The sequence below is a fragment of the Gouania willdenowi genome, chromosome 18, assembly GCF_900634775.1.
Source record: "Gouania willdenowi chromosome 18, fGouWil2.1, whole genome shotgun sequence".
Lineage (NCBI taxonomy): Eukaryota > Metazoa > Chordata > Actinopteri > Blenniiformes > Gobiesocidae > Gouania > Gouania willdenowi.
The window spans coordinates 16144382-16172275 of record NC_041061.1 but is presented as its reverse complement, the minus strand read 5'-3'; the positions used below and the strand labels follow the sequence as shown (position 1 = coordinate 16172275).

The following is a 27894-nucleotide window of genomic DNA, read 5'->3' as shown; positions in this document are numbered from 1 at the left end:
TTTGTACTCCAAAGAGTTGAGGCCGGCTCTCTCTGCTGCTCTTTTTATATAAGCACAGTTTGCATGCTGTAAATAGCCCTGTAAGCCGGTTACTCTTTTTACGTTTAACTGTTCCAGTCTGTCTGTCTGTGTGAGTGTGTGTGTGTGTGTAGTGAACGCGGCTCGTCCTCCTCTGACAAATGTCTCTGAGCGCGTTTTAAGGACAACAAAAGCATCAGGTCCGAGCTTCGCTTCTTCTCTGGCGGGGGCACAAGTCCTCACATATCGGTCACCGACGCCCCACAACTCCGGGGGTGGCTTTTTTTTTTTTCTTTTTTTTTTTTCTTTCACCACCACCACCACCTTCTTCCAACCAGCGACCATGGCAGCTGTAACCAGCCCGGAGACGAGCCCTCAGCCCCGGGTGTATTTCCAGACGCCGGCCGGTACCACGGAGGAATCGGAGACTCCGGTTCGGAAACAGGGACGCGTTACCGTCAAATACGACCGAAAGGAGCTGAGGAAGAGGCTGAACCTGGAGGAGTGGATCATCGACCAGCTAACGGACCTCTACGACTGTGAGGTAAAGAAGCCCCTACAATACCCCGGCCTTACAAAACCCATCGACCCTATCGATCACACACATGTTTATTAATTAACACACACTATTAATCAGCGTCTGTCCAAACTGTTCATAGAAAACGCTCTGTCACCGTTTTATTTATTTTTTGACTCCATATCTGTGCATTCATTGCTGAAATGAGTTCATTAAGACTGGCCATTAAAGCTAATTACACACAGTGTTTGGACACGAACACAATAGCAGTGACACACACACACACCATGTGCACCCAGTGTGTCCCTCACCCACAGGTAGAAGTCTAAATGTAGCACATTTTAGCTTTATAGCCTCATGGAAACCCCCCAGCCTCCACTCTTTGTTCTGATTGGCTGAGGCGATTTAAAGCACACCTGTGAAATATTTACAAACACTATGATTGGATGATCAAAAAATGATCAAACGTTGCATTATTTGTCACCTTCTTTAATAGATTGAAGTAGAGAGGCTTTTAATACATTTTATCCCTTGAAGTCATTTGTTTTGTGCAGATTGGGTTGTGTAGCATTCTTCCTGAAGTGTAAAGTGTTCATCCATGCCTCCATGTGCATCCACTGGTTGCATTTTGTATTAATACAGAAGGATTATTAAGTTGTATAAAATGTCTTAATTGACTAAATGAGAAAATGAAAACCCCACACCATAATCCCACTCGATTTAACTGTAAACATATCACAATGTATTCAAGAAATCCAACTTTCTCATGTGTTGCCAGGCGGAGTATTATGACTTATTTCCAAAGAGCACATTTTCACTGCGCTTTACTCTAATGTATTCAACATTTTGCATTGTATTTTCTAACACAAGGCTTTGATGAAGCTTTCTGTGAACGGTGTGTGCATTTAGTTTGGAGGTTTCCAGCCCTTGACTGTAATAAGTCAGATAATTTTATCAGTGATCTCTAAAATGGACCCCAACATGACATGTGAATGTTTTTGGAAAATATCGCACATTTACTCGTTTTTTTTCTCTTTCTCTTTCTCTCTCTCTGGAAAAAGGGTGATTGAATGTCTAGAACACATATGTCAAACTCAAGGCCCGCGGGCCAAGTTCAGCCCGTCAGGGCATCTAGTCCGGACTGCAAGAAGATTTACAGCAAAAAATTGACTTTTTGGAAATTACCATTTGCAGTAGTACATTATTTACAGTGATATTTAATTGCAATTATTAAAAAAAGATTTTGATTTCAAGATTTTGTTTGAATTTGTTGCTTTTTTCTTAACAAAAACATGAAATTTCCTGGCCCGGCCCACTTAAGGTCAAACTGGGTCGTATGTGGCCCTTGAAGTAAAATGAGTTTGACACCCCTGGTTTAGAACATGTGAATAATGGACAAATATGTCCAATTTCGCCCATAATCCCAGTCCAAATCTTGCACTACGTGTTGTGGTTCGACTGGTGATCATGTTATCATGTGATTGAAAATGACTGCAGGGCGTCATCTGAAGTGTGTTTTTAGTATTATGTGATGAACAAGCAGTTCAGATTATTATTACGACTTCATTCGAATGTGAAAAGGAGCTGGTATGAAAACAGGTTTAGCTATTGGTGTATTAGCTGAACTCGTGATGAATTTACCTGCCAACACATCACACCATGAGCACCTAAGCACAAATTTGTTTGGGTTTTTGTGCAAAACGTGAGGGTGATTCGCAAGTTGGGGGCAATTAAATGTTTTGCGAATAATGTTTTGGCAACGTATCACATGTTTCCGTTGAAATGGAAATCGAAACTAAACTGGTGGCTAACGTCACTCTTGTAATGTATTCTGCTGTATAACCATCCCATTTATGTAAATAATATTGAGTGTAAAACTATTAACTTTGACTCTATTAATCCTATTTAGCATGTTTGGTATGATTTCTGTAAATGAAGTAGCCAGTAAAGTAATCTACACAAGGAAAGATAATGAAACGGAAACAAAACCAAACAGTGTAAAGTGACGTGGAAATTAGTAAACCCTGAAACGGCATTTTGGAAGTTTTAAAAATGAAAAATCGTAGGCCTTACACACTGGTGCACTAACCAACCACCACATACCGGTTGATATGTAATTACAGAACTCTCTCCTGGTCAGTTCTGGTCACGTAACATCTTACGCTGGTAGCACTCACCAAGGTCTCTGCCTGTGGAGGCTCCGCTATGTTATGACTACCGCTATCAGCAACATACATAACACTGAGAGCACTGAACAGCAGCAGAGTCACTGAGGCACACAAGCTGAAGCTTTGTTTACCTACGTATCCCAGACTGCTCTGTTCCTCCAAAACCCTTTGACCTAATAAACCCTGTGTCCGCATCTGACCAGCCACCCTAAAGCTGAATACCAGTTGGATTATCGTAAGGAGTGTGCCGGTGTGTTGGTGGGGATGCCTCTCGTGCTGGGATGCTGATGGAGCTGAACTACCATCAGTGCACAATCCAAACCCAAATGTAGCGCCTGTGTTGTTATCGCACAACCTGGCGGCAGCTGTGGTGTAGCTACTGGCGTCAGTAGTTGGTAAGCTCATGTCAACTCTGCTGAGCTGGCATTGACCCACATTCTATTCCGAGTGGGAGGAATACAAGAACTTAACAGGTTTGGAGGATTTCTCGCAGACCGAGATGTAGAAATGAGTGGAAATGTGGATAGGTGTTGGGTGGATGTGGATGTTTTTGAAGATTATCTGACAAGTAAAGGCTTATTAAAGGATGGACGGGGTTTGTGGTTTAGATCTTTCAGGGACAATGACTATTTACACGAGCAGCATTCCAGGATCTGGACGCTAAAGTCTAATGCATTACACCAAGGCTGGGAGTACTCACAGGTTCACGCAGCCATCAATCAATCAGACTGTAGACTGAAATTCTTCAGTGGGATTTCCTGTAAAGTGACGTATCAAAGCCCACAGAGGTAATAAAAGAGCCTAGAGAGTATTTTAAAATCAATGCATTTGGGTCCTGAGCCATTTGGATTATTATTCAAAGAGTAGATCTCTGAGTCGTGAAAGTCGGAGTAAATGATCCGAGTAGGCAGCAAAGCTCTACAGTCCAACTTTGTATAATTAGACTAAGTGCTTTTTAAAATGCAGACTTCTCTGGATGATAATGTTGGTTTTATTTTTAAATTTTTAATCCCTTGCCCACCAATACCTACAATACTTGCTTCTGCGCTTGATACCTGATCAGCTCAGTGTCGGGGCAGATGTTTATCACTTTTATTTTTTTTTTCATACGTCCACCTTTGGGACTCTGATCCTTCCATTAATGCAGTGTACTTTAACACAGAGGAATCCCTGTTGGTAGGCTTCTATTTAAACTGTAAACCAGTGTGATACAGTATGCAAATGGACACAGAATGAGATTCAATTTTTTTAACACTCATCCGTTCATGTTTGATGGTGATGGTTATGTTCTGGCTTTCCTTAGCAATAGTTTGCTCTTTTCTTTGTCCTGCTTCTCCAGTCTTGACTGTTGGACAGCAAAGAGATTAATTTACAGTTGCGTGGCTGACGGAAAGACATTGTGCTCATTGAGACGGCAAAGATATGGAGCACGTGCTACTGAGAAGTGTAACTGGAGAGGCGGATTAAGCTGGTCACAGCAGAGCCGTGCTGGGAGATTCCTGCTCACTGACAAAGACTTGGCACTTACTACGTTTTACCTTCATGTCGACGATACTCCCTTTCAATTCAGTACCTCAATTTGTCATCTTTTATTATTTACACTTCACTTTCCTATCCTCTTATTTGTTCAGTTGAGGTCTTTGTTGAGTTTGTTTTCAAATCTAATTATATATTCCCATAATCCCGTTAAACATGCTACAAGCAGGCCACCAGCATGTCAGATATTCATCCAGCCACTTAGTCTGGTAAGGAACAGAGCTGCAGTTTGATTTCATGGAAACGGAGCTATTTAAATGTATGTTGGTTAACCATGCAGAGATAAATAAAGGCTTTACATGTCAAAGTGAAGTGAAACTCTTGTTCTCTTGGAAACAAATGAGAATCATTCTTGCTAAAGGGTGACGCTGCAAAAAGCAGGAAACGTGGCAATTGGCTTCCGTGTTTGCAATGAAATTAAGTGAAGACACTCGATTCTATAATGTGAGGCTGGGCAATATATCGACATTCAAGATATATTGAGTTTTCTGTTTTAGTGATATGAAAAATTACAATATCGTGTCGCCCATATCAATAAATATATATTTTATAGCTTGTTTTAGGAGTTGCTGCTACTTCTCAGAACAGCATTAAAAAGCACAGTTAGATGGATTTCTGAGTGCATCCTAACCCAGACCTTCCCCTAAACAAGCCACACTACAGAACTCACTCATACATGCTGTCCCTTATAAGAGAATAAGACAAAAGTGGCACATATTGTGTAACTGTTTGTTAAGAAATGTGCCTGTGTGGCATTTTGCATCAGCATATTTAACCCTAAATTGTCTTTCTGGTCAGACTTTATTTGAAATAAAATGATCAAGATTTGTATCGTATATCGCCATTTTGAGAAAAAATATCGAGATGTGAATTTTGGTCCATATTGCCCAGCCCTACTATAATGAGTTTATACTCTAGACCTTGTGACTGCTTACATTCAATGTCTTTCCTGTCAAATATTTAAATTTTTTTTTTTTTTTTTTTTTTAGCTTTTGTTTAGTTTGTTCTTCATTCAAAAGGTGAATTAAAAAAAAAAAAAGCTAAAGCACAGATTCTGTCAAACATTAGGGTATGTTGATCAGAGATCATCTGATATGATGGCTCTGGGGTTAAACTGAAGAAAGACACAAGTGTGGGAACAACTGGAGGCATGCCTTCAAATTTCAGATCAGATTGCATAAAAATATAAATCACGAGCTGTCAGACTTCAGTGAACGTCCTGGTTTGAAGAGTGTTGCCACACACTGAACACCAAACGCTCCACAGCCTCTTTGTTGTTGCCAAAGCTCCACTTTATTAGCGGTTTCATGTTGCTATAGTGAGTCCTGGCCATCTCTTGAGGAAATGTGTAGGATTTACTTGGAAAGTTTACAACAAAATAATGTCATTTCACTGCAGACGTGGTGTCATTAACAGGCCTGTGATTTTTCACTTGCCACAAAGTTGTTCCCCTTTCCTTACTGTGCTTTTCCTCCCCTTTTGTAGCCGATCAGTAGCTACAAAGTCAGCAGTGGTTGAAGTGGGAGGGCACCAAATCTGAATCTCTAGAGTCCTACTACGTGGCCACACACACACACACACACACACACACACACACACACACACACACACACACACACACACACACACACACACACACACACACAGTTGGGAATATGAGTGAGAACAGAGACAGGGTTGGTGAGCAGGAATGCAATAAACGGGGGAGAGGAAAGGGGGAAAACTGCTGGACAGGAAGGGAACAGAGGGAAACGTAGTAGGAGTAGGTTGAGATGTTTTTGTGTTTACTACAAAGACTGTGTTCGAAATGTCATACTATGCACTACAAACTCAATGAGTATTTACTGTCTACTATATACTACAAGTATGGTTAGGAGGACCGTTCACACTGAAGTATACTTCCAAGTTTCCCAAGATGCATTTCGAACCTATGACAAAATGCTGAAACACACTGAGGCTAAATATCTCCATTGATTCTCCACCTTTGAAAGTTCTGAAAACATTTTAAACGAGATAGTGACCAAGTAGAATATCATCATGTTATCATTTGATCCATAAAACTCGCGGAAACCCATTTTATGCCAATTTTCATAGACCCGCCATCGAGCTACTGACTAAACTTCTGGTTAACTTCAAAACAAGAGCCCTATGTACAAAAGCGTTAAAAACTAATGGGAGACAAGAAGATCTGCTTTTGTTTTGAAAAGAGGATGTCTGACTTTTTGCTTGAAGCCGGTCCCAGGACGATTTAACGTTCCGCTCGCAATGCATCACGGGGAGGTTGAGCATGAGTAGTGCTTCAAAAATCTCCCGTTATAGTATACATCTGGGTGTTTATCACATATTCAATCTTTGCATACTAACTAGGGCCGCGACAACGAGTCGACGTAATCGATGACGTCGAAGCAAAATGTGCGCGCCGATGCGTCGTCCGTCCTAAACAAAGATGGCGGCGCCATACTTTTATATTCTTACTTGAACTTTATTTTGGGAATTTTGAGTTGGAGAGCAATAAACATATACTGCAATGTTAAGGAATGTCTTTTTCCCGTTTTAGATATGTTAATCAACATGTCTAAATGACTTTGTCAGTTAATGGGGAGATAATTGAATCAAACTGGATAAATTAATCGTTAGATTAATCGATGTATCGAAAAAATAATCCCTAGATTATTTGTTTAAAAAATAATCGTTTATCCCAGCCCTAATACTAACTAATGTGAACGCACTACACGTACTCATTTTGAGACGTAGTATGAATAGTACGTTAGTATGCGATATTGAACAGCCAGTGTTTCTAGCATCGATGCTTGTGGAAGAGCCAATGAGAAGAGAGTAAGCAGGCATATGGATCTATTCTTCTTGTACTTATTAGCATATTTAAACTTCCTTTAATGCTTTTTAAATCTGTGCTAATGCTTCTACCTGAACTTCCCCAACAAATGGCAACATGTGTGTTTGTGTGTGCTACTGACGCAGTAGTCAGTTGTGAGACTAACAGTCGGAACAGCTGCAATTTCAGTTTTTCCTTCCCTGTCGAAAGCTGGCCTCCTTCACAGATTGTTGCACTGTAAAACACACACACACACACGTAGACAAAAAACGCACACAGAGTGAGCAGCGTTTAGTTAAACCATATACTTAGCGGTCTGAATACCAATCAGTGTTACCAGCTCAGTTTGTGTGGCGTGGAAGAGAGGGACGACAAAGAGTGGCTGTTGCGTAGCAGGAGTGAAAGACTCCACTGTGTCTTTGTAAACACCCCCCCCCCCCCAAACACACAGCAAGACACAAACACACACATTTACACACACACGTTAATAGCTTACATGTGGTTCCAAGCGGTAAATGCACAATCTTTTTCCGGTTTGGGGGTGGGGGGGGGGTTTAATGAGTCAGCGTTCATAGCCGTCTGACCCACTGAATGACTGTTTGAACATTATTCAAGTAGTTAGTAAATGAATCAGGCAGGATCCAGGACGACTATCAGGAAAATGGTGCAAATAAGGAAGTGTGTGTGTGTGTGTTTTACAAACAAAATGTGAAAAAGGTGAAGAAAGCGAGTCATTTTTAGGAATGTTTCTACAATGCGTCACAGGAAGTGGATAAGAAAGAAGTGAGACAAGCACACAATAACATGTTGAACAATCCACTTTATTAACTTACCACTTTCACAGAAAAATCAGGTACATTGCAAACATTTTCTGATTATACAACTAAGTCTTATAATTTTCCTTTTCAAAATTACCCAAATTCCATTTCAGTGTATACCCATTTCTCTTCAATTTTACATTATTCCCTGTTTAGATTAATTTATTGGCTAATAAACTTCTCCAAATCGTACCAAACATGCTAAATAGGGTGATTAAAGTCAACTTCTGTTATTGATTTTACTTTTTTCCAGTTTAATGGTAAAAAATACCATGGAAATGTGTGATAATGTCCCAAAACATTATTGGGAAACCTTTAATTACCCCCAACCAGTGAATCACACTCACACACAGCCTTGATGTGTCACCAGGTAAACTCATCACCAGTTCAGCTAATACACCAATAGCTAGAAAATAAGAAGGAGCATAATGGTTACATAACTGGAGTAGATATGTTACGACTTGTAAACGGTGTAACAAGCATGTCCAAACATACGATAAGCCATAATATACTTTACCTAGAGTTGTGACAGAAGTGGAAAAAGAAGAGATTAACATAACTGCAGACTTTAGGTCAAAAGCCAAAAGAATTTGCCCTTTGTAACCCTGAGGTGCCTCACTTTAAATCACTACTTTAAAGCTGCCATCCACAAAAAAGCATAATAACACGTGTGTAGAAACGTTTGTTAATAGACACAATTTTCTCTTTCTTGTGCTTGGTGAGCTCCTATTTTCAGCTTGTGAGACTTTAGTAATGTTTCAGACTAGGGTGTCCCGATATAATATTGATTTCAGATATCGGTCCGATATTAGCCTGAAAACAAATATCTAATTCAAATTTCCGGATTTTCCCCTTTTTAAATATATATTTTTTTATTCTATTATTTTTTTTCAATTCATTTTATTCAATTGAATACTGTGGATATATGAAGGTAAAACATTATGTAACCAATTGGTTAATAATAAATGGGTCAGTTTTACTTATACCACCTGATCAAGCCTTTTCTAACATTCCACACTATAAAATAAGTAATGCTATTTTCTATTAAAGAAAAGAGAGAGGAAAAAAAGTATGAATGATTCATAGTGATATCGTATCAATATCGGTATCGACTGATATGTAAGGCTGCAATATCGGCATCATATCAGAAATGAAAAAGTTGTATGGGGACATCCCTATTTCAGACCAAGTAAGCAGAGAACAGAGTAAAAACCTTTCAAATGCATCTCACTTGAACGATCAATAATCTGCTTTCGTCTTTTTATTAGCTTTTTTATAATGTTATGTTGCACAATATGTTTGAGTTCGTCTCGGGGGTTAACTCTATTTTCTGACCATTTTATTCATCAGAATTCTTCCGTGTGATACAATTATTAGCATTATTATAGTGAATGTGAGTTCAGATTTACATTTATGTTTTTATCCTTCACAGTGAAAGGATATTGAGGCGACAAAAACAACCAAATCACTATCTCTGGCCTCGCCTTTTTCCCACTTGGGAGTGCAGTTTGAATCAGCTGGTTTCTGCAGGTAGAGCGAGGTAACACAGACCCTCTCAGGGGGGATTAAAGTCCCACGAGGGGCATTAGAGCAGACACCACATGAGCACCATTAACTCTGAATATGTCCCTGACATCCATGACTTTGATCAAATGGTTCCCCTGTAAGCAGCAATAATGATAGACATGTGCAGGGTTTTTATTTTATGGCTATACTGAGTTTAATCTCTCTAACATCCCTGCTTATGGAAAGTCAAGAATAAAACTTCATGCAATATGAAGAGTTTTCATTCACCGTCCTGGCTCTGGCTCAGAAACATATGAAAAGATAAAGTGGACATCAACTTTAAATTTAAAATTGCAATTGAAACAAAAGTTCCGATTTAAACAAGACATTAAATTTCCAAACATCTAAACGGGGTGTCAAATTCATTTTAGTTCCATCACAAGTGGGCTGCAGATTTTAGGGGGGAAATGGACAATTTCAATATTTCAATATTTCAAAAAGTTTCGCATTTCCAGTTATAAATTAGGCATAAAGTATGGAAGGCATCAACATTATTTTAGCAACAAGTCACAGATACTTAAATTTCCTTTTTTGACAAATTCTTATTTAATTTGGGGAGATTTAGTGGAGTAATTTGAGGAAAAAATGCAGGATTTTAGATTATTTTTTTTTTTAGTTCTCTCAACAAGAAGTTACAACTTTATTATTTGTTAATTTACACAGTGATTCATGTTTTCACTTTCTCCATCGGCCGAATCGGATGCTCTGAAGGGCCGGATTTGGCCCCTGGGCCTTGAATTTGACACGTGATCTACTTGTTATAAACCTGTTGTGTTGCATTGACTGAGCAAAGGCTCTGCCATAATGACAAAATGATTCGGATCGAAGTGCTGTCACATGTAAAAGAAGTCACACGTTGTTTATATTTTTTATTAGATTTCAGGTGGAACATCACAGATGGCAGGCTGCCCATTAAAGCCATATTTCTCATTAGCATCATTGTTAGAGTTTACTAATCCAGCGTCTCATTGGCTGATTATGAGTCCCATTGCTGAGTCTGACTAACGATCCAGTATGTTGCCAGTGTTTGAGAGGTCACTTCAGGCTGATGATTGATCTGTGTGAAAGAGTACCGTAATAACACTTCAAATCCCTGTGGATTATCTCTCAATAATACCAAGGATTTAAATTAGCGCTGATAAACATACATATGACTTTTAAAAAAAAAAAGTGTGAGAAAACAATACATGTATTAGTTGTATATAGATGTAAACCAGAGATTGGCAACTTTTATGACAGCGGGAGCAACAGAAATTGACTGATAATGTTGATAATGTGGCCCACATTATCAGCATTATCTCGTGATTTATTAATTATGACCAATCTGAGCATTTATACATGAAAGAACGTGTGTGGCTTGTGTGTTGTTGTTTTGTATAATTTTCTGTCATTTATTTATATATAGTTTTTGGCGTGTTGTGTGTTTTTGGAGTCGTATTGAAATTTTTTGTGAATTCTTCAGTTATGTTGTACATTATTGTGGTAGTTTTGTTGATGTCTAGTATATTTTTCAGCTTTTTTTTGTGTCTAATTCTTGTCATTCTGTGTATTTTTTACTACCCTTTTTGCATGTTTTCTCTAAATTTGTATGTTTTCTGGGATGGTTTTGTCTGTTCACATTGGGCCAGTTGCCTCTGTCTAATCTAAAGTGTTTCTGAATGAAAAGCCTTGGCTCTGATGGTGTGTTGTGACACTTCAGTGTGTGGTGAGCACCTTTTGTTGTGTTACTACCCTTTACTGAAAGAAGCATAATGATAATCCAGTGTAATCCAATGTTGGATGCGTTCTTGTTTTAATCTGCATGTAATCCCTCTTTTAGACCAATTGTAGTGGTAATGACTCGCTGATTGTGGGTCATGTATACAGTGATTAGGTAATGGGCTTTTATTCAGGTTTACACCACAGTTAGCTGGCAATGGACATAAAAAAAAAAATATATATATATATATACATACATACAGTATAGCTATATAATTTTTTTTTTTAATTCTAACATTATTCCAAATTGCTACAGTAAAATCTTGTGAAATTTAGCACAGCGATAATAGTGAGTGTCAACTATATGGATAGGTTTAATGGTTTGCCCTTATCGATCAACGTCTACTACTTTGTTTTAGTAATATTTAAATAAATAATTAAATCATAAAAACTAATACTGTTTTAACATCATAACAACAAGACAGTTTGTTTATTACAGCAAAGTTTAAACAGAAAAAAAACCACAAAAACATGATGATCATATATTTACAACATTAAAGTGTAGTTTAGGCAGTTTTGCGAGTTGTCCCTGAACACACCACCGTGAACCCTGTAAAGAGGCTCAACATTATTTTAAAGCTGGGATAGCGCAACCAAAACAAAACAAGATTTCAACATTTTTTTAATTTTAATTTACTATATCAGAAAAACTCAGCTCATCTGGTTTTTGTTTATTCTCTATTTCCGTTTTGGTTTTAAATCAGTAAAACATAAACACCACGCGTTTTTTTTTTTTTTTTTTTTTCTTCTTCGATTTGTATCTGCTATCAAACAGGAAGTCGTGACCATAATCAAAGTCAAAGTCAAAGTCAGCTTTATTGTCAATTCCTTTGCATGCACAAACATACAAGGGAATCGAGAAGACATTTCTCACTTCCCACGGTAAACAGATAAAGTGCTCAGGCACAACAGAAAAGACATTCCTATACTAAAGGTAGACATTCAATTTTTGCAACAGATAAAACATTTACTAATACCAAATACTAAAACTAATACTAATATATAAATACTAAAACTAATACTAATATATAAATACAGTGTGTAGGTGGGAGTAGCAGCATGAGTTCCTATATAGTTTGTTATGATAGTGCAAAGGCAAAACGGTCTTGGCGGCATAAAAAAAAAAAAAAAATGATTGAAAGTAAAGCAAGGTCACTTAATTTTAATAGCATGTTTAAACACAGAATAATTCAGAGTGCATTGCAATAAAATACATTAAAAGCAAAATATATTAAACCATAAAGACTAAACTAAAGTGTTGGCAAGGGAGTTTGAACAGCTGTTGTAGGGTCAATCTGTTTGAAACAACCCATTCTAGAGTAGGGTGATCTTCAAAAAGCTACTAAAGTATCACATACGTATTGATTTACTTCTGTATGTTATCATTTGGTTTTTTTTTCTTGGCAGTCAGTAAAGCCATTAAATCTCTGGCAGCGTTGCCTCTACTCGTCTACCCACTGCTGTTTGTGGCCCTGAGGGACTGACAGAGTCTCCATGGAAAGGCTGCAGTTCCAGACACATGCAGTCAACATTAATAAACTACTCATCTGCTCAGTCAGACCAAACACAGCCAATGTGGAGCGATCTCTCATCCATACAGTGAGCAGCAGACATTGGAGAGCTTTGTTAACCGGTACATTTTCTGCAAGGATTTTCCCGAAAACTATGATTTGTGTTTATTAAGCATCGTAGGCAGTCCATATCTACAGTATGTGCTATTCTGCTGTTTCCTGATTGCAGTGTTGATGAAAAAGATCCTACTGTGTCCTAATTACAGAGAGGCCTGTTTCCTGGCTCTGTTCAGGATTCATTTTGTGCACGTGGTGGAGCTTGTCTTGGATCTGGCGCTGTGCTGTAAAGAGTCGGAGCAGCCCACACAGCGCTGGGACACACATTAATGTGCCCACATCACTGCCACCACACACTGGAGAACTGGTTTCTTTTTTACTTTACATGGCAGAGGCTGAATTTTATGTGATGTGGTACTGACGTATTGTACATGGTGATCTTGAATGGAAAAAATAATTGAGACAAGTGTTTTTCTGAATCACTGGGAAAGAAATAACACCTTTCAGGCTGTGTTAATTTTGTTGACTAAAAGTTCATTGTTTTGGCTGACTACATTTCTTTTTAAGTGACAATAACGAGACAGCGGCGGCTTTTCACTTACCCTTGGAATTGTGCAAAATCTACATGGCGCAGTAAAAACTGGTAATGGAAACACCCAAATACGCTAAAAAGTTTTGATGCTTTCATGAGGAGGTTTTTCAGATGTTTCGGTATTGAAATATGTAAAACACTTTTTCTGCAATTATACGTCACATGACGTGACGCACTTGGTCACATGACCACTTTTCTCAGAGAAAACATGGCGCGCTACGTGTAGACAGAAGAGGAGACGGAGAAATTTCTTAGCATTACACTAAAACAATATTACTGCCACATTAGAAGGCAAACAACAAAGGAATGTGAAATGTTATGAGGTTTTGACTATCCATCTTCCTGCAGCAACGTCCTCTTTCAATGGAGACACGTTTAAAAAAAAACACACAATTATACTTAGTCAAAACTTGAGGAAAATAGCTTTCATTTTGCAAAAATGTGCAATGGAAACACAGCTTATGAGTTGTTTTTTTTAAATGCATGTGAATGAAAACTGTATCAAAATATATTAGGGATTCATTCAACTCCCGATACGATTCGATTCACGATACTGGGTTCACAATATGATTATCTGACGATTTATTTTACAAAATGGGACTGTAGACAAATGATAACTGAAAAATGTTCCTTTATTTTTATATTAATTACTGTATCTTTTGATAAACTATTCAAATCAATGCAATTTAACTAAAATATATCTTGAATGAAATAAATAAAGGAATAATACAAATGAAGAAGAAGCCTATTAATTTAAATTTTGGTCTTTAGTAAACAATGCAAAACTGCATAATAGTTATTTTTCTTTTTAAAAGTGCAATTGAAAATGTATTTTGTGCCTTAACAATTGGACTTTAACTAAAAAAAAAACAGTCATTGCATTGTATTTACGTCAGATATTTGTTTGGACCAGCAGATGGCTCTGCCTTACGATTATTCGTTACATCCCTAAAATATATTGATATTTTTGTTAACTAAAAAAAAAGGAAACTATAATGTTCAAATGGGACGAAATCCAAATGATACAAGGTATCCAATCAAAACTACTTTTGTTGCATGGAAGACGGGTCAAGCCGTTATCACATCAAATCTGTCTGTGCATATTTACAAACATTAATACCATCCCAGATCAGGTTGATCAGTGGTAATTGAATCTTTAAGGTGTCATAAACTCTTATGCTGAATATCTGTGACAGATTTCGTCGACTAAAATCTTAATATCATTTGGTTGACCAAAACTAGACTGAGGCTGTATTCGAATTTGCATACTAACGTACTACTCATGCTAAGTCTGACGTCAAAATGGGTATGTTGTTTGTACACATTAGAAGTGTGCACGTTGGGCGCACTAGTCATACTTAACTACCCCATGATGCATTGCGAGTGGAATGTAAAATTGTCCTGGGGCCAGCTTCAAGCTAAAATTCAAACATTCCCTTTTCAAAACAAAAGCATATTCTTGTCTTCCATTAGTTTTTTCAACGCCCTGTTTTGTAAATAGTGCTCTTGCTTTGAAGTTAACCGGAAGTTTAATCAGTAGTACAATGGCGGGTCTCTGAAAATCTCAGAAATGTGTTTTCTGTCGATATTTTACTTGGTCACTTTCTCGCTTAAAATGCTCTCAGAACTTTTAAAGGTGACAAATCAACCGAGATATTTAGTTTTTTGTTGTTGGAGGTTCGAAATGCATCTTGGGCAACTTGGAAGTATACATCAGGGAGAACGGTCATCATCCTAATCATACTACATATTATATAGTAGACCAAATATACCCATTGAGTTTGTTGTGTTTTGTATGGAGTATGACATTTTGAACAAAGCCTACAACTGAAAAAGTCCTGATGACTGAATTTGGTTTTAAAGTGAGTTGCGTTTTAGTCAAAAGACTATGACTAAAACTAAATTCAAATTTGCTGTCAAAATTAATACAGCTTAACAGAGGAATAATGAGCATGTCTTGAGTCCAGCTGATGTGTTTCTCGCATCCTCCTTTGTTTTTCATACGACTCAAACAGGACAACATATCCTTCCTGGCAGGAAGTACCTCCAACTGATTAGGGTTGCAATAGAGATGAAGATCGGGGTGGGGGCTGGGCTCACGCAAACAAAAGGTGCTCGACAAAGCATGCGCACGCGACTTTTGACTGAATTAAGTGTATTGGATTGATTATGGGTCGCTGTGGTTTATGGTTCAGAGGCTGTGAGCGAGTCCACAAATTCATTACAGCAGCCAGTTGCCACTTAGATTAATTGGACACACACAAACACACACTTTAATACTGCTAATGTTGTTAGCTTAACACTGTCCTTTAAACATGTCTCTGTTAACTCCCTGCAGTCCTCCAGATATGGTAATCCTCCCCCCCTCGACTTGTTATCTCCCAGGGTCACATGGTGGGACAGGAAGTGGCCAGTGCTGTGGTGTTTTAAACCCCCGACAATGTGAAAGAGTTCAAGCAATGAACATCAGTTTAAGACCACTCTGGCCCCTCAGAGCAGAGCCTTTGCATAATGGTGGGATCATTGGTTGTAAAAAAAAACCTGCAGATTTTTCCTGTTGCTTCTGTTGACCTCGTCGTCACTCCCCTTGACTCTCAGAAGTGCTTTCACGCCCGCAGCAAGTTTTGCCAAAATGGTCTTAGCTCGCATGGAGACACAAAGGCTGAAAATCTCCCAAGCGGCTCAGGGCGGAGGAAACGTTAAGGGACAGGATGCAGGTTCAAGCCCAAAGTTTTCCACTATTTCCCCACTAGCCTCGTCGTGTCTCTGCATGTGTCTGATGTCATCAGATAAACAAAGACCATAAAGCCATAAAACAACATTTCTACATTAGTTAAGTTCCCTAAATAAAGTGGTGTGTGGTAATGATAACTAGCTTGTTTTAAACGTCCCTTGCTTCCCTTTTTAGTGTAATACTAGATTTACCAAGATTATGAATGTCTAAAGAACATATTCTTACATCAGGGAGGATGTTGTGCTCTTATCCATTTTTAGATCAGTTAAAGTTGTTATTTACACAAGCCCAGACATGGTGTGGCAGCTTGGAATGGTTTCTGTGGACCTTTAGTTGAACATTTTGAAGGAAGTCTGTGCTATAGTGTACAATGACTGTGCATATTGTTTAGGCACACAGAGTTAGCATTGGTTTCAATGTCCTTGAACTGCTTTATTTACTCTTGACACATGTTAAACAAGGAGCTTGTTTGGCTCTACATTGACCAAACACAATCACACAGTTGATGCAAATGTTGCTGCTCTTCATTAATGATCTTGGGACCAAAACTGAGCCAACTGTTTACTGTCTGCACTGGAAAACCAACTTCATTCAATTCTTTCAATAGGTAACAGCTAAATGAGTTAAGTTCTTTGAATCTAAGTTAATAATTTAGAATAATACATGGTCTTAGTACCATACTGTATATCATTTGTTCTAAAATCAATGTTTTATTTTAGTCCAACATAAATTAAAGGCAAGTCAAGTTAACTTTTTTCAGTTTTTCCAACTCAATAATTTGTAAAACCCAAAAGTAGAATACTCTTCCTTTCTGATCTTTTTTTGTTACGACATTTGAAGATACATTACTGAGGAGCCTTTACACTGTTCAAAGTATTTAAATAGATTAAGTAGTTTATACTCAGTTATTAGAAAAAGTTCTACTAACTTAATTATGCCAAGTTGGTGTATCACATTCTTCTTTTTTGAGTAAGTTTATCTAATAATTTTGAGTAAATGGAGCTATATTTGTTTATGAGTAAGCATAACTTAACTACAACTTAATAGAATTAAGTAATTACATGTTAAGAATGATAAAGTCCTATTGTTTGAAATAGGGTACAAGTCAGTCAACCTTTTAAGTTCTGGAAAATGTTGACTTTTAAGTTAATCAACTTAAAAAAAAAAATTAAGGCAATATTTTTTTTTAGTTCTGGTAACTTATTTGGGTTTAGTGTAGGGTAAAGGGTGTTTCTCAAGGTCCCATAGCAATGACCCACAATGGGGTTCGAACCAAGTCCACTTCTGTAACCTTCAGGCCACTACTCCACTCCTAACCTGATACTTGGGCAAGGCACTTCACCCACATTGCCTAGTATGAATGTAGTGTGTAAGTGAGTGTTGGTGGTGGTTGGAGGGGCTGATGGCGCACTATGGCACTATACTCGCTTCCGTCAGTCTGCCCCAGGGCACCTGTGGCTACAACAGTAGCTTACCACTACTAAGTGTAAAGTGAAAGAATAATCCCTCAATTCTGTAAAGAGACTTTGAGTGTCCAAAAAAGCGCTATATAAAATTGATGCATTAAATGAAAACATTTTGTTGTAACCTTAAAATTAACATTTTGTTTGCTTAATAACTAAAATTACAATTTTAATTTGGCAGGAAATAGGAAACTACACATAAAATATTTTTTTTTTTTTTTTAAGTGATTTTTTGGAGAGAAATTCTATTGAAGGCGGTGACATCATGACGTCTGATGCACAGCGTCACAAGAGACGTAATTGACGCAGGTTCACTCAAATCTGAAATGAAACTCACTCAGAACTTTAAGTTACTTTAACAACTACTAAAATACAGTTTTTAGAATGTACACAAGCAAAAAGTGTATGCCATGAGCAGTCCTTCATGACCCAATAATCCTTAGTTGTTGTAGCTGATTGGTGGATACAGTCAGATTTTAGTTCTGGATCAGTGTAGATATCTTAGAGAGCTTAACACGTACCCAGCCTTTTCACACTTGTTGTACATGGGACAGCATATGGAATGTTCTTAGAGGAAACCAAATACCTCGTAAAGAGTTGACGGACGTAATATATCGCATTACACAAAAATGTACTGAGCAGGTGCATTAGGTTTCAGTTCTGTCACTGTTTTCACTTCCTGTAGGACTGAAACTACTTCACAGTCCAAAAAGCTGAGCCGTAAACCTGGAATCTAGACGCTATGTTTCCCGTGATGTACGAAACACGAGCAGACTGTAAGAGTTAAGCTATCTCAGCAATGCCCGGGCTCACCTCGCCTACATGCTGTCTGTCAGCATTCACATGTATTTTATTTGCACTGACGTCACCGCTCCATTTTAGCAGCACCAGTAATGATTTGATAGGTTTAAATGCACTCGTTCAACTTGCTCTCCATCTTTCTAATGCACTTCATGTGGTGCATCTAACGTCCGTTTATCAGATGAAATGCTGCTCACCCAAATATGAACAGGACTGATACAAAAAGCAGCGATAAGTGAGTGGAAGGGAGGGCCATTGTTTAGTGCCGCGTGGCCTACTTTTCCTACTTTTTTCCTTTCCTATTTCCTTCATCCAGCGGTCTACCCTAGCCCTCTCTTCTCTCTGTTCTCAATCCATCCACCTTTCCCTCCTTTCCCCTCGTTCATCGCGTATCATACTCAGCCAAAACACAAAACTCTCTGAGTTTGGTCGTAGAGCGGGCAAATGGCCATTCTGAAGCCCAGCATATTTTTATCCTGGTTTGTTTCTGCGCCGCTACAAAAGCTAGAGTAGCTTTTCATCCAGGTCCTAGTAAATCTAAGCCTTCTGTCCTTGTTCTCATACTCAATCTTACACACACACACACACACACACACACACACACACACGCAATTAAACACACAGATTACAGCATTTCTATCAAATGAAGCACTTAACCATGGAAGACATGCTGAGTAATGTTGAGTAGCTTTCCACTGGGACGTGTGTACTTGGTTCTCGTCTGCACTGTAAATCTGAATATGTTACCAGAACTCCAAAAAAAGTGAGGCAATCGATTACCTCAATTTTTTTTTTAAGTCAATTAACTTAAAAGTCAAAATTTTATAGAACTTAAAAGGTTGGAAGACTGGCTACTTGTGCTTTTTGATAACAGTGAAATTAAAGTGCTACATGCTATTTTTGAATAATCCCTATTTGAAATAACAGGACTTTATCATCCTTAGCACGTAATTACTTATCTCTATTAAGTTGTGTTTTGAAGTTATGCTTACATATAAACAAATCTAGTTCAATTTACTCAAAAAGGAAGAACATGTTACACCAACTTGACATAATTTAGTAGAACTTTTTCTATAACTTTGAATATAAATTACTTAATCTATTTTTTTTTTACTTTGAACGTTCAGGTTTACAGTGTGTCAGTCGCTATACCTGCCTAAATACACAATTAGCACACTTTGGAAGCCAGCTGTAGGGGACTTAGCTAATTTGTAATTGCATTCTCATAATCAGAATCCTTTTTATCGTCATTGTACAAAGTAGAACGAAATTGCAAATGCCCCCACACAACATTCAAGTACACATAAAGATTCAAGCCAGAACAGACACAGTTCTCATAAAAAAAAAAAAACCAACATAAGGTATGGCAAAAGTCTGTCAGAATAAAAGGTTCATCAGTACAAAAGTTAATCAGAATAAAAGTGCTTCCCACACTCTTCACCGTGGCTGTGTTGGAAGATTACTCCGTTTATAAAGACGTGAAATCTAAATAAGCAAAAACAAGAACTAACTTAGCTTTGCTCGCAACATTTTTCCATCCCCAGGAGTCACATTAGACCTTTGGATTCAGATGTGTGGACATTGACCCAGTTGTGTTTTGCAACTTGTGTTTTTTTCCTCTGAAAGATCTGTAATTCAACAGTTGAATTGTCTGAGCCTGCGGCCATAACAAAGCTGTCCGAGCGTCTCCTGTGAGGGAAATAGTACTTTGATGACCTGCACACACACACAGACACACACACACACACACACACTCTCTCTCTCATACTGTCACGACTCATTCTGCTCCCATCTGAAGGAAGCCTCCAGACAGGCTCTGTTGCTCTGTCTCTCACACAATGTGTTGGTGTGTGAATCATTTGCCATCCCATTATAAAGAGAATAATTCATTTCCCTGACCATGACGACCATGGCGGTACAGAAGGTTTATAACTGGTAGAGGGTTGCTGGGTAACGCTAGTCCAGAAAGAACATGTTTCTGTCGTTATGCTTCGTTCCAGGCATTCGGAACTCGGGTTTTTCCAACTTCCTACTTGGAAAAAGAGACCCGGAACACCACCTGATCTTGGAGTTCTCACTCAAACTCAGTAAAGGCGGAAATTTCAAAAAGTAGTAGTGAAACTCTGCATCTTTTTACTGTACTGTGAGCTGAAATGAATAAAAACTAAGTTTAAAAGACAAAAGTTACTTGACATCTTTGGAAATCAGTTGTCAGACGTCACACAGCAATGGTAGCTCTCGAACACTGATTAAAAGCATTTTTAATACAAAAAAAGGAAATAAAATACTATATTTACTAGAGATGTCCCGATACAACATTTCACTTCCGATACGATACCGATATTGCAGCCTTGCCTATCGGTCGATACCAATATTGATCCGATTCGATATCAGCACGAATCATATATACTTTTATCACTTATTTTGTAGTGTGGAATTACTCAAACAGAGAACAATAGCCAGCAACAGTTGGTGTGAGAAAAACTGACCCATTTTTTATTAACCAATTGGTTACATAAATTTTAACCTTCAACATAATTGGAGCACTTATATCGGTGATTTTAGATGCAGTCCGATAAAATCTGATATTCATTTTCTGGCTAATATCGGACCGATATCAATATCGGATCGGGACTCCCCTAATATTTACTATACAGTTTACTTTTCACTATTGTGGAATATGGCTGTATTTATTTTATGTCCTTTTGATTTTAAATGAGTTGTTTTTTGTGTTTTTTTAAAAAAAATTATTTTAGTATTTATTATTTAATTTTTTTAATGTGTGCTCTCAGTCATGTTTTATTTGCCCTACATGAATCGCTTTAACTTCCTTGTTACTTAAATATGATTATACATAATGTTTCCCAAGTTTTTTTGGACCATTAAAAAAAAAAAAAATGCTATTCTGGATAATCATAGTTTTAATAACACAAACATTAATGTCAGCCATGTTTTTGAGATGATTGCGGACTTTTTGGGACGCTTTGAAGTTGTAGATCGGAATTTCTAGTTCCGAGTTGCCTTGAACGCAGCATGAACTGTGCCTCCACTGCTTAACCTTTGGGGAATCTAATTTTGACAATGACTTAATTAATGCCTACTCAGCAGTTGTTTTTTTTTTTTATAAAATACCCTTACAATTACAACAAATATTCTAAAATCGCATTGTATACACTATCAGCTAGAGGAAATGTCCATGATAAATATAGTGTTTGTGGTGCAATCTCCTAGACTATGAGGTTTTTTTGCTTCTGCTATGCAGCCAGATGTATAAGCCCCTCCCCTTGACTCAACACTAAATGGTTCAGTCAGTCAGAGAGATTGTTGTGGAATTCCTCCCTCGTGATTCCCAGCGTTCTTTGTGTCTCCTCTCTGTAGCCTGTCTTCCGGCTTTATTTTTTTTTTAGCATCTTCTTCCCTCCTCTCCGCCTCTCTCATTCAGTCTGCACTTTATGGCAGCTTTATGGCAGCTGCCTCTTCTCCATGTGCTCTTCTCTCTCCCCCGCCCCCCCCCCCCCCCCCCCCCCCCCCCCCCCCCCCCCGCCACACACACACACACACACACACACAGGTTTAGCCATGTCTGGTAAATCATTTTTAAAACTGGTATTGTTTAAATCTTTTAGTGTACAAATCATTTAATCATGTACCTCCTAAACGTAACCTTGTTATCACTGAAATGCTGAAACCTTTTTCTATCGACACAATATGGAAGTATGAATATATATACAACTGTTATATCAGATGTTGTCCTTTTGTTTGTTTTTGTTGCATACTCATCTTTCTTAGCGCTGTTTTAACTCCAACAAACACTTTATTTACACGAGCATAGGGCTGGGCAAAGAAATCAATTTAATCAAATTTGTAAATAAAAATAATATTTTTGCATTTTTTTTTTTTAAATTTATTTTTGTTTTCCACCACAGTTTTTTCTGAAAATTTAGGAAAAAAAATTGAGAATTGAAACTCAAATTTTTCTTTTAAAAAATCTGAGTTTTTTTTTTTTTTAAGGCAAAATCGCGAGTTTTCCCTAACTTTTCTTTTAAAAAATCTGAGTTTTTTTTTTTTTTTAAGGCAAAATCGCGAGTTTTCCCTAACTATCTTTTAATAGTCAGTGAACACTTCACAATCAATCCAAACTGTAACTAAGTGATTGTACATGATATGTATTGACTTGAATATATATATATATATATATATATATATATATATATATATATATATATATATATATATATATATATATATATATATATATATATATATAATTGAAGACATGTTTCTTTGTATGTGTAAAATATGCTGTATTTCTTTGATGGGTGCGTTTCTTATTTGCAAAACAAAATGCGTTAGTTTGTGAATAACACTGAGTTTGATTGTGAGTCATTAGGTGTGAGTGAAACATGTTTTGTGTGTTTGTGAGGTTTAAACTTCACATAGAGTGCTTCGAAAACCTTCCACAACCGGAACCCTTTGAACCCTGAATATGGTGTATATAAAGTGTTGAGTCAGAGTTATTTAAGTTCCTACATTCCCTGAAGGCATTGTTCGGTAATCGGGGAGGGTTCCTAGCCTTTTTGTTCAGCAGTCACTCATGATTCCATGTCCTTCTCAGTTGATGCCCCCCCCCCCACGCCACATCAAGGTCAAAAGATTTGAAACTGGAAAAAAAAGACCTCCAATGTCAAAATGAATGGTATATGGAAGTGAAATGTGGAAATGAATCATTTATTCACAGGAGATACCAAAGTGTGTCATAACTGTATTTAACCTGGAAATGCGTTCCATACACTTTATCTTTATTTTTAATACAATGTTGTACTTCTTTTTTAATTATTATTATTTTTTATTCAAGATCAACACATGAATTTTCAGTTTTAAATTATATTTTTTCAAGTACAAAACATTCCCTTCATACTTAAGTACATATGTGTGTGTGTGTGCGTGTGCGTGCGTGCATGCGTGTGTGTTACCCTGCTGACACTAAGTCTGCCTGTCACCTCTACTCAGTCTCTATCTCTCACACACAGACTGTCCTGCTCCAAATTAAACCCCTGGACTTAACCATCAACACACACACACATACTGACACACAGACCCACAAACACACACTCTATCTAGCTAAGACTTAATACTCCTCATTTTCGCAACTATTTAATCCTCGTGTGTGTGTGTGTGTGTGTGTGTGCTGTGTGTATGTGTACGTGCATCCATGTGTGTCTTTGTGTGGAATTTTGGGGGGTTTAACTGGGAGAAAAATCTTCAGTGAATGTGCACACACAGCATGTTGTGTCTGTCAGTGGAGCTGTGCGTGTGTGTGTGTGTATGTGTGCACTTGTGTGATGATGGGATGATTGCAGTTGCGCAGGTGCAAAGACAGCTGGTGTGGGCAACTCTAACCGAGGGAGGGTGGACTGGAGAGGGGAGGGAGATTCCTGGATGAAGACATGAAAAGAGCAAGAAAGCCATGGATGAAGGCGCTTTGAGTGTTTCTGTTGGGTGTGTGTGTGTGTGTGTCTTTTGTGAGTGGTGGACCTCTTTGATTTAGTGTATGTGAATGAGTAGGCCAGATGGAGAACCAGAGGAAGAAAGCATGACTAATAAAGGCCCTTTTTAATAAAGTGGCAGATTTATCAGAAGAGGGAACTGGTTGGAGGTGGAAAAGATGCAATGGGTCGTGTGAGAAGTAAAGTGTGTCCATCGCACGCAAGTAGAATTTTTTTAAAGCTGCTACCCCCGATATTTTTTTATTAGATAAAATCACAGCGTAGGCCTCGAATATCAAGGAAACCAACATCATTTACTCCAAAAAAGAAAGGAAAAAATTGGTTGAAATTGCCAATAGTGCAATGCATTATGGGATATGGGATTCCGAATGTGATATTTTAAGTTTTTAAGTTTAAGTGCACTTTGAGTAGAAACATCGGCTGTGTTCGATATCGCATACTAACGTACTACTCGTACTAAGTCTGACGTCAAAATGAGTATGTAGTGCGTTCACATTAGATAGTATGGAAAGATTGAGTATGCGAGAAATCCCCTTATGTATACTATATTGGGACATTTTTTAAGTACGACTCGTACTCAATTGCCCCATGATGCATTGCGAGCGGAATGTTAAATCGTCCTGCGACCGACTTCAAGCTAAAAGTCAAACATCCCCTCTTCAAAACAAAAGCATCTCTTCTTTTCTTCCATTAGCTTTTTAAGGCTTTTGTACATAGGGCTCTTGTTTTGAAGTTTTATCAGTAGCACAATGGCGGGGTCTCTGAAAATCTCCGAAATGTCGGCATGAAATGGGTTTCCACGAGTTTTATATATATTCTACTTAGTCACTTTCTCACTTAAATTTTTTTCAAAACTTTTTAAAGGTGTAGAATTAATGGAGATATTTAGCCTCAGTGTGCTTCAGGTTTTTGAAATACATTTTGGGAAACTTCAGTGGGAACGGCCACCATACTCATCATACTAATAGTAGTATATAGTAGATAGTATACTGTATACTTGTTGAGTGTGTAGCGTGTAGAAAAATTTAATTTCTTTGTAATTCCAGCAAGATTTTTTTGTCTCTATTCAGACAACTGTTTTTTTTTTTTTTTTAATTGAAAGTGAATTTCCTCAGAAGCGTTTGTATAACATATTATTCCTCTTCTTTGTCCTCCTCACATCATGTGGATTACTGGAAGTACGTCGCCCTCTAGTGTTCCTCCTCAGTGACTCCATCATATTGAACATCAGGGAGGATTTCCTGTTTCCCAGACATGCATTGCTGATGATTGACATCAATGCATCTGGTCCTTCTCTGTTTCAGGAGGAAGCCATCCCGGAGCTGGAGATAGATGTGGATGAACTGCTGGACATGCCCAGTGACGTGGAGCGGGCTGCCAGAGTCAAGGTAGGCTGTCTCTCACATTTCTAACGTGCTTTGATGAGAATCAGTCAAACAGCCTGTGTCATACTGCGTTTGGCTCTGCTTTTTCAGGACCTGCTGGTGGACTGTTTTAAACCTACTGAGGTAAAAGAAAAAACAAAACATATCCCTCTATTTCTGTTTATTTCTTCTTCTATGACGTGTTTATCACTCTCTCTCTTTCTCTCTCTCTTCTATAGGACTTTGTCTCAGAGCTGCTCGACAAGATCCGAGGGATGCAGAAGCTCTCCACGCCTCAGAAGAAATGATGCCATCCCTCCTCCATCCCCCTACACATCACTTCCCTCCTCAGCGCTCGCCTCGTCTTCCTGCCACGCCTACTTTTAAGTTCTCAATCATGAAATGTTAAAACCTGAACCCGGTGACAATAGCTCTGCCTTTTTTTATTTGATTGGGCGCCAAAAAGTCACCGTTACCTTCTTTATTTGTGCGCGGCCGGTCTGAAAATGTCCATAGACGAGAAAAGATTGTTGAAAGTGATGAATTTGACCTAATCCACCTTTTTTTGCCCAATTTCCTCTGTGTGTGCGTGTGTGTGCGTGTGTGCGTGTGTGTGCGTGTGTGTGTGTGTGTGTGTGTGTGCGCGTGTGTGCGTGCGTGTGTGTGGGTGAGAGAGAGTGTGAGGAGGAAGAGCAGAGGAGTGCCATACATGAAACAAGATAAAGGATGTGGAAGGTAACAGGCAATCAGGTTGCATTCTTTGTGGCAACCAATCAGATTTGAAGGTTCTTCCTTGACTTTAGTGTTGTTTTTTCATAGTTCAATCCTCCAAATGAACCACTTAAATCAGATGCATCACTGCTGCTGCATTTAAAGACGTTAAATCAAATCTGCACTATTTCAAAAGGTCTTTTTTTTTTTCTTTTTTTAAGTCTCTAATCACTGATTTTAAGCTAAATAGTATGTTCAGTGTAGTAAAGCGTATAAAGCATGCCTGTAAAAAGTCACTGGTTGGCTCTAGAGTTCGTGGCAGGATCGATTTTGGACGCAGTTACAATCTCAAACACCATTTACAAGAATCTAATGTTCTTTTCCTTAAATATGTAACACAAACACAAGAGGCTACGTGTGTCCTGGCTGCACAAACATGGGGTTGTGTAGCTAAAAGTTGTGTGTGTGTGTCGCTGCTTATTGTACAGCAACGTATACGGTGAGAGCGTGTTTGTTAGGACCTGTGGAGTTCCCTGACTGGTTAAATGTTTAATTATAGCAGGGGTTCTCAACCTTGCGGTCGCCAGATGCCTTCAAGACACTAAGAATTTTTTAACAATTTGAGCCCCTTATTGCTTATTTTTACACTTTTTCTGCAACTACACCAAACTTTCCATATTTTAACCAATTTTCATCACTTATGTTTGCTCCTTTTAATGCGTTTTTGCTACATTACTCCCATTTCTGACACTTCTCCATCAAATTTCACCACCTTTTCCGTCATTTTTGGTCACTTTTGGTTTATTTCTGACTAATACAAGGATTTACATCTTTAAGTTGACTATATACTAAGGCCCAAATAATAATTAACTTCCTGGATAACAGTGGATATTATTCAGATGAATAAATTAATGTGTTTATCACAGATTCATAGAACAATGGACCATCATTTTACTGACTTTATGGATGCGCCCCAAAAATCTCTTCCCTTTATTCCCCCTTATAGATGACCCTGTCTCCACATGACTGTTCTTCAGTGTTCATGTCTGTGTTCAACCACCTTCAGCTACAGTGGGGGTCCCTGGTGGTCTCTGGCACCTTTATTTTGGGGGTTTGCAGGCTGAAAAGGTTGAGAACCACTGAATTAATAGGACTGGTTCCTGATTTAATGTTTTTCTGGATGCATTTTACACACATACACACACGCACATGCACCGCACACACAGCTGACAGGGGAACTCTCCCAGAACAAAGCTGCCTTTTTTTCCATCGCCCTCACCATTTTCCTTTCTTCTACATAAATACCCAAATGCAGAGCGGTGTTTGTGTTTTTTGGTGCTCAAGGATGTCAGCTGCATCTCTATAGCCCCGCCCTCGCCCCCTAATCATGTGATCAAATCCACCAATTAAACATCGGAATGAGTGGGCGGTCCTTGTTCCAAAGTCGTTTGAATGCATTCACTATTTTCCTTTTAGGAGGATGGAGACACTTGAGCTTAACGCAGCTGCCTCTGACACACAAACACACTACACACACTACACAGCTCCAGTATCTGTGCACTCCTCCCTCATGCTGGGGCTGCCAATCTCCTCCAAGAAGAAGCCATCTGTTTCTGATTTTGGGCCAATCAGATCAGAGAGTCACCAACAAAGGTGGAACATTAACTGTATTTTTCTTCTTCTTCTTTTTCACCTGCAGTGACACACAATGACACACAAACACCCACTCCTAGTCCATCCCTATTCCTCTATTATCCCTTCCTCATCTCTCTGCAGATGTTTTTTTTTTTTTTTTTGTGTTTTTTTCCTAAACAGATGTTGCCTTAGGTATTATTTATGTTACACAAACCAAATAAACAGGAGACATACATTTTTTTAAAAGGTAACGCAAACTGCTCCAACGTGCGAGTGAGCAGCAGCGCAGCGCGGGAAGGGCCTCG

At 38.3% G+C, this 27894-nt stretch overlaps 1 protein-coding gene across 1 annotated transcript; it reads left to right on the top strand.

Moving 5' to 3' along the window:
- Nucleotides 1-26614, top strand: ppp1r14bb (protein phosphatase 1, regulatory (inhibitor) subunit 14Bb). Its single transcript, XM_028475106.1, has 4 exons — nt 1-562; nt 25184-25267; nt 25355-25387; nt 25483-26614. The coding sequence occupies exons 1-4, from the start codon at nt 362-364 to the stop codon at nt 25549-25551; spliced, it is 387 nt and encodes a 128-aa protein (XP_028330907.1). The 5' UTR covers nt 1-361; the 3' UTR covers nt 25552-26614.
- Nucleotides 26615-27894: the final 1280 nt, after the last annotated feature.

What these genes read in the sequence shown, in the direction of transcription:
- ppp1r14bb (XM_028475106.1), top strand. Translation starts at nt 362, where the DNA reads ATGGCAGCTGTAACCAGCCCGGAGACGAGCCCTCAGCCCCGGGTGTAT. An exon ending in CGGACCTCTACGACTGTGAG is followed by an intron (nt 563 to 25,183) that starts GTAAAGAAGCCC and finishes TCTCTGTTTCAG; the next exon opens with GAGGAAGCCATCCCGGAGCT. An exon ending in AGCGGGCTGCCAGAGTCAAG is followed by an intron (nt 25,268 to 25,354) that starts GTAGGCTGTCTC and finishes CTGCTTTTTCAG; the next exon opens with GACCTGCTGGTGGACTGTTT.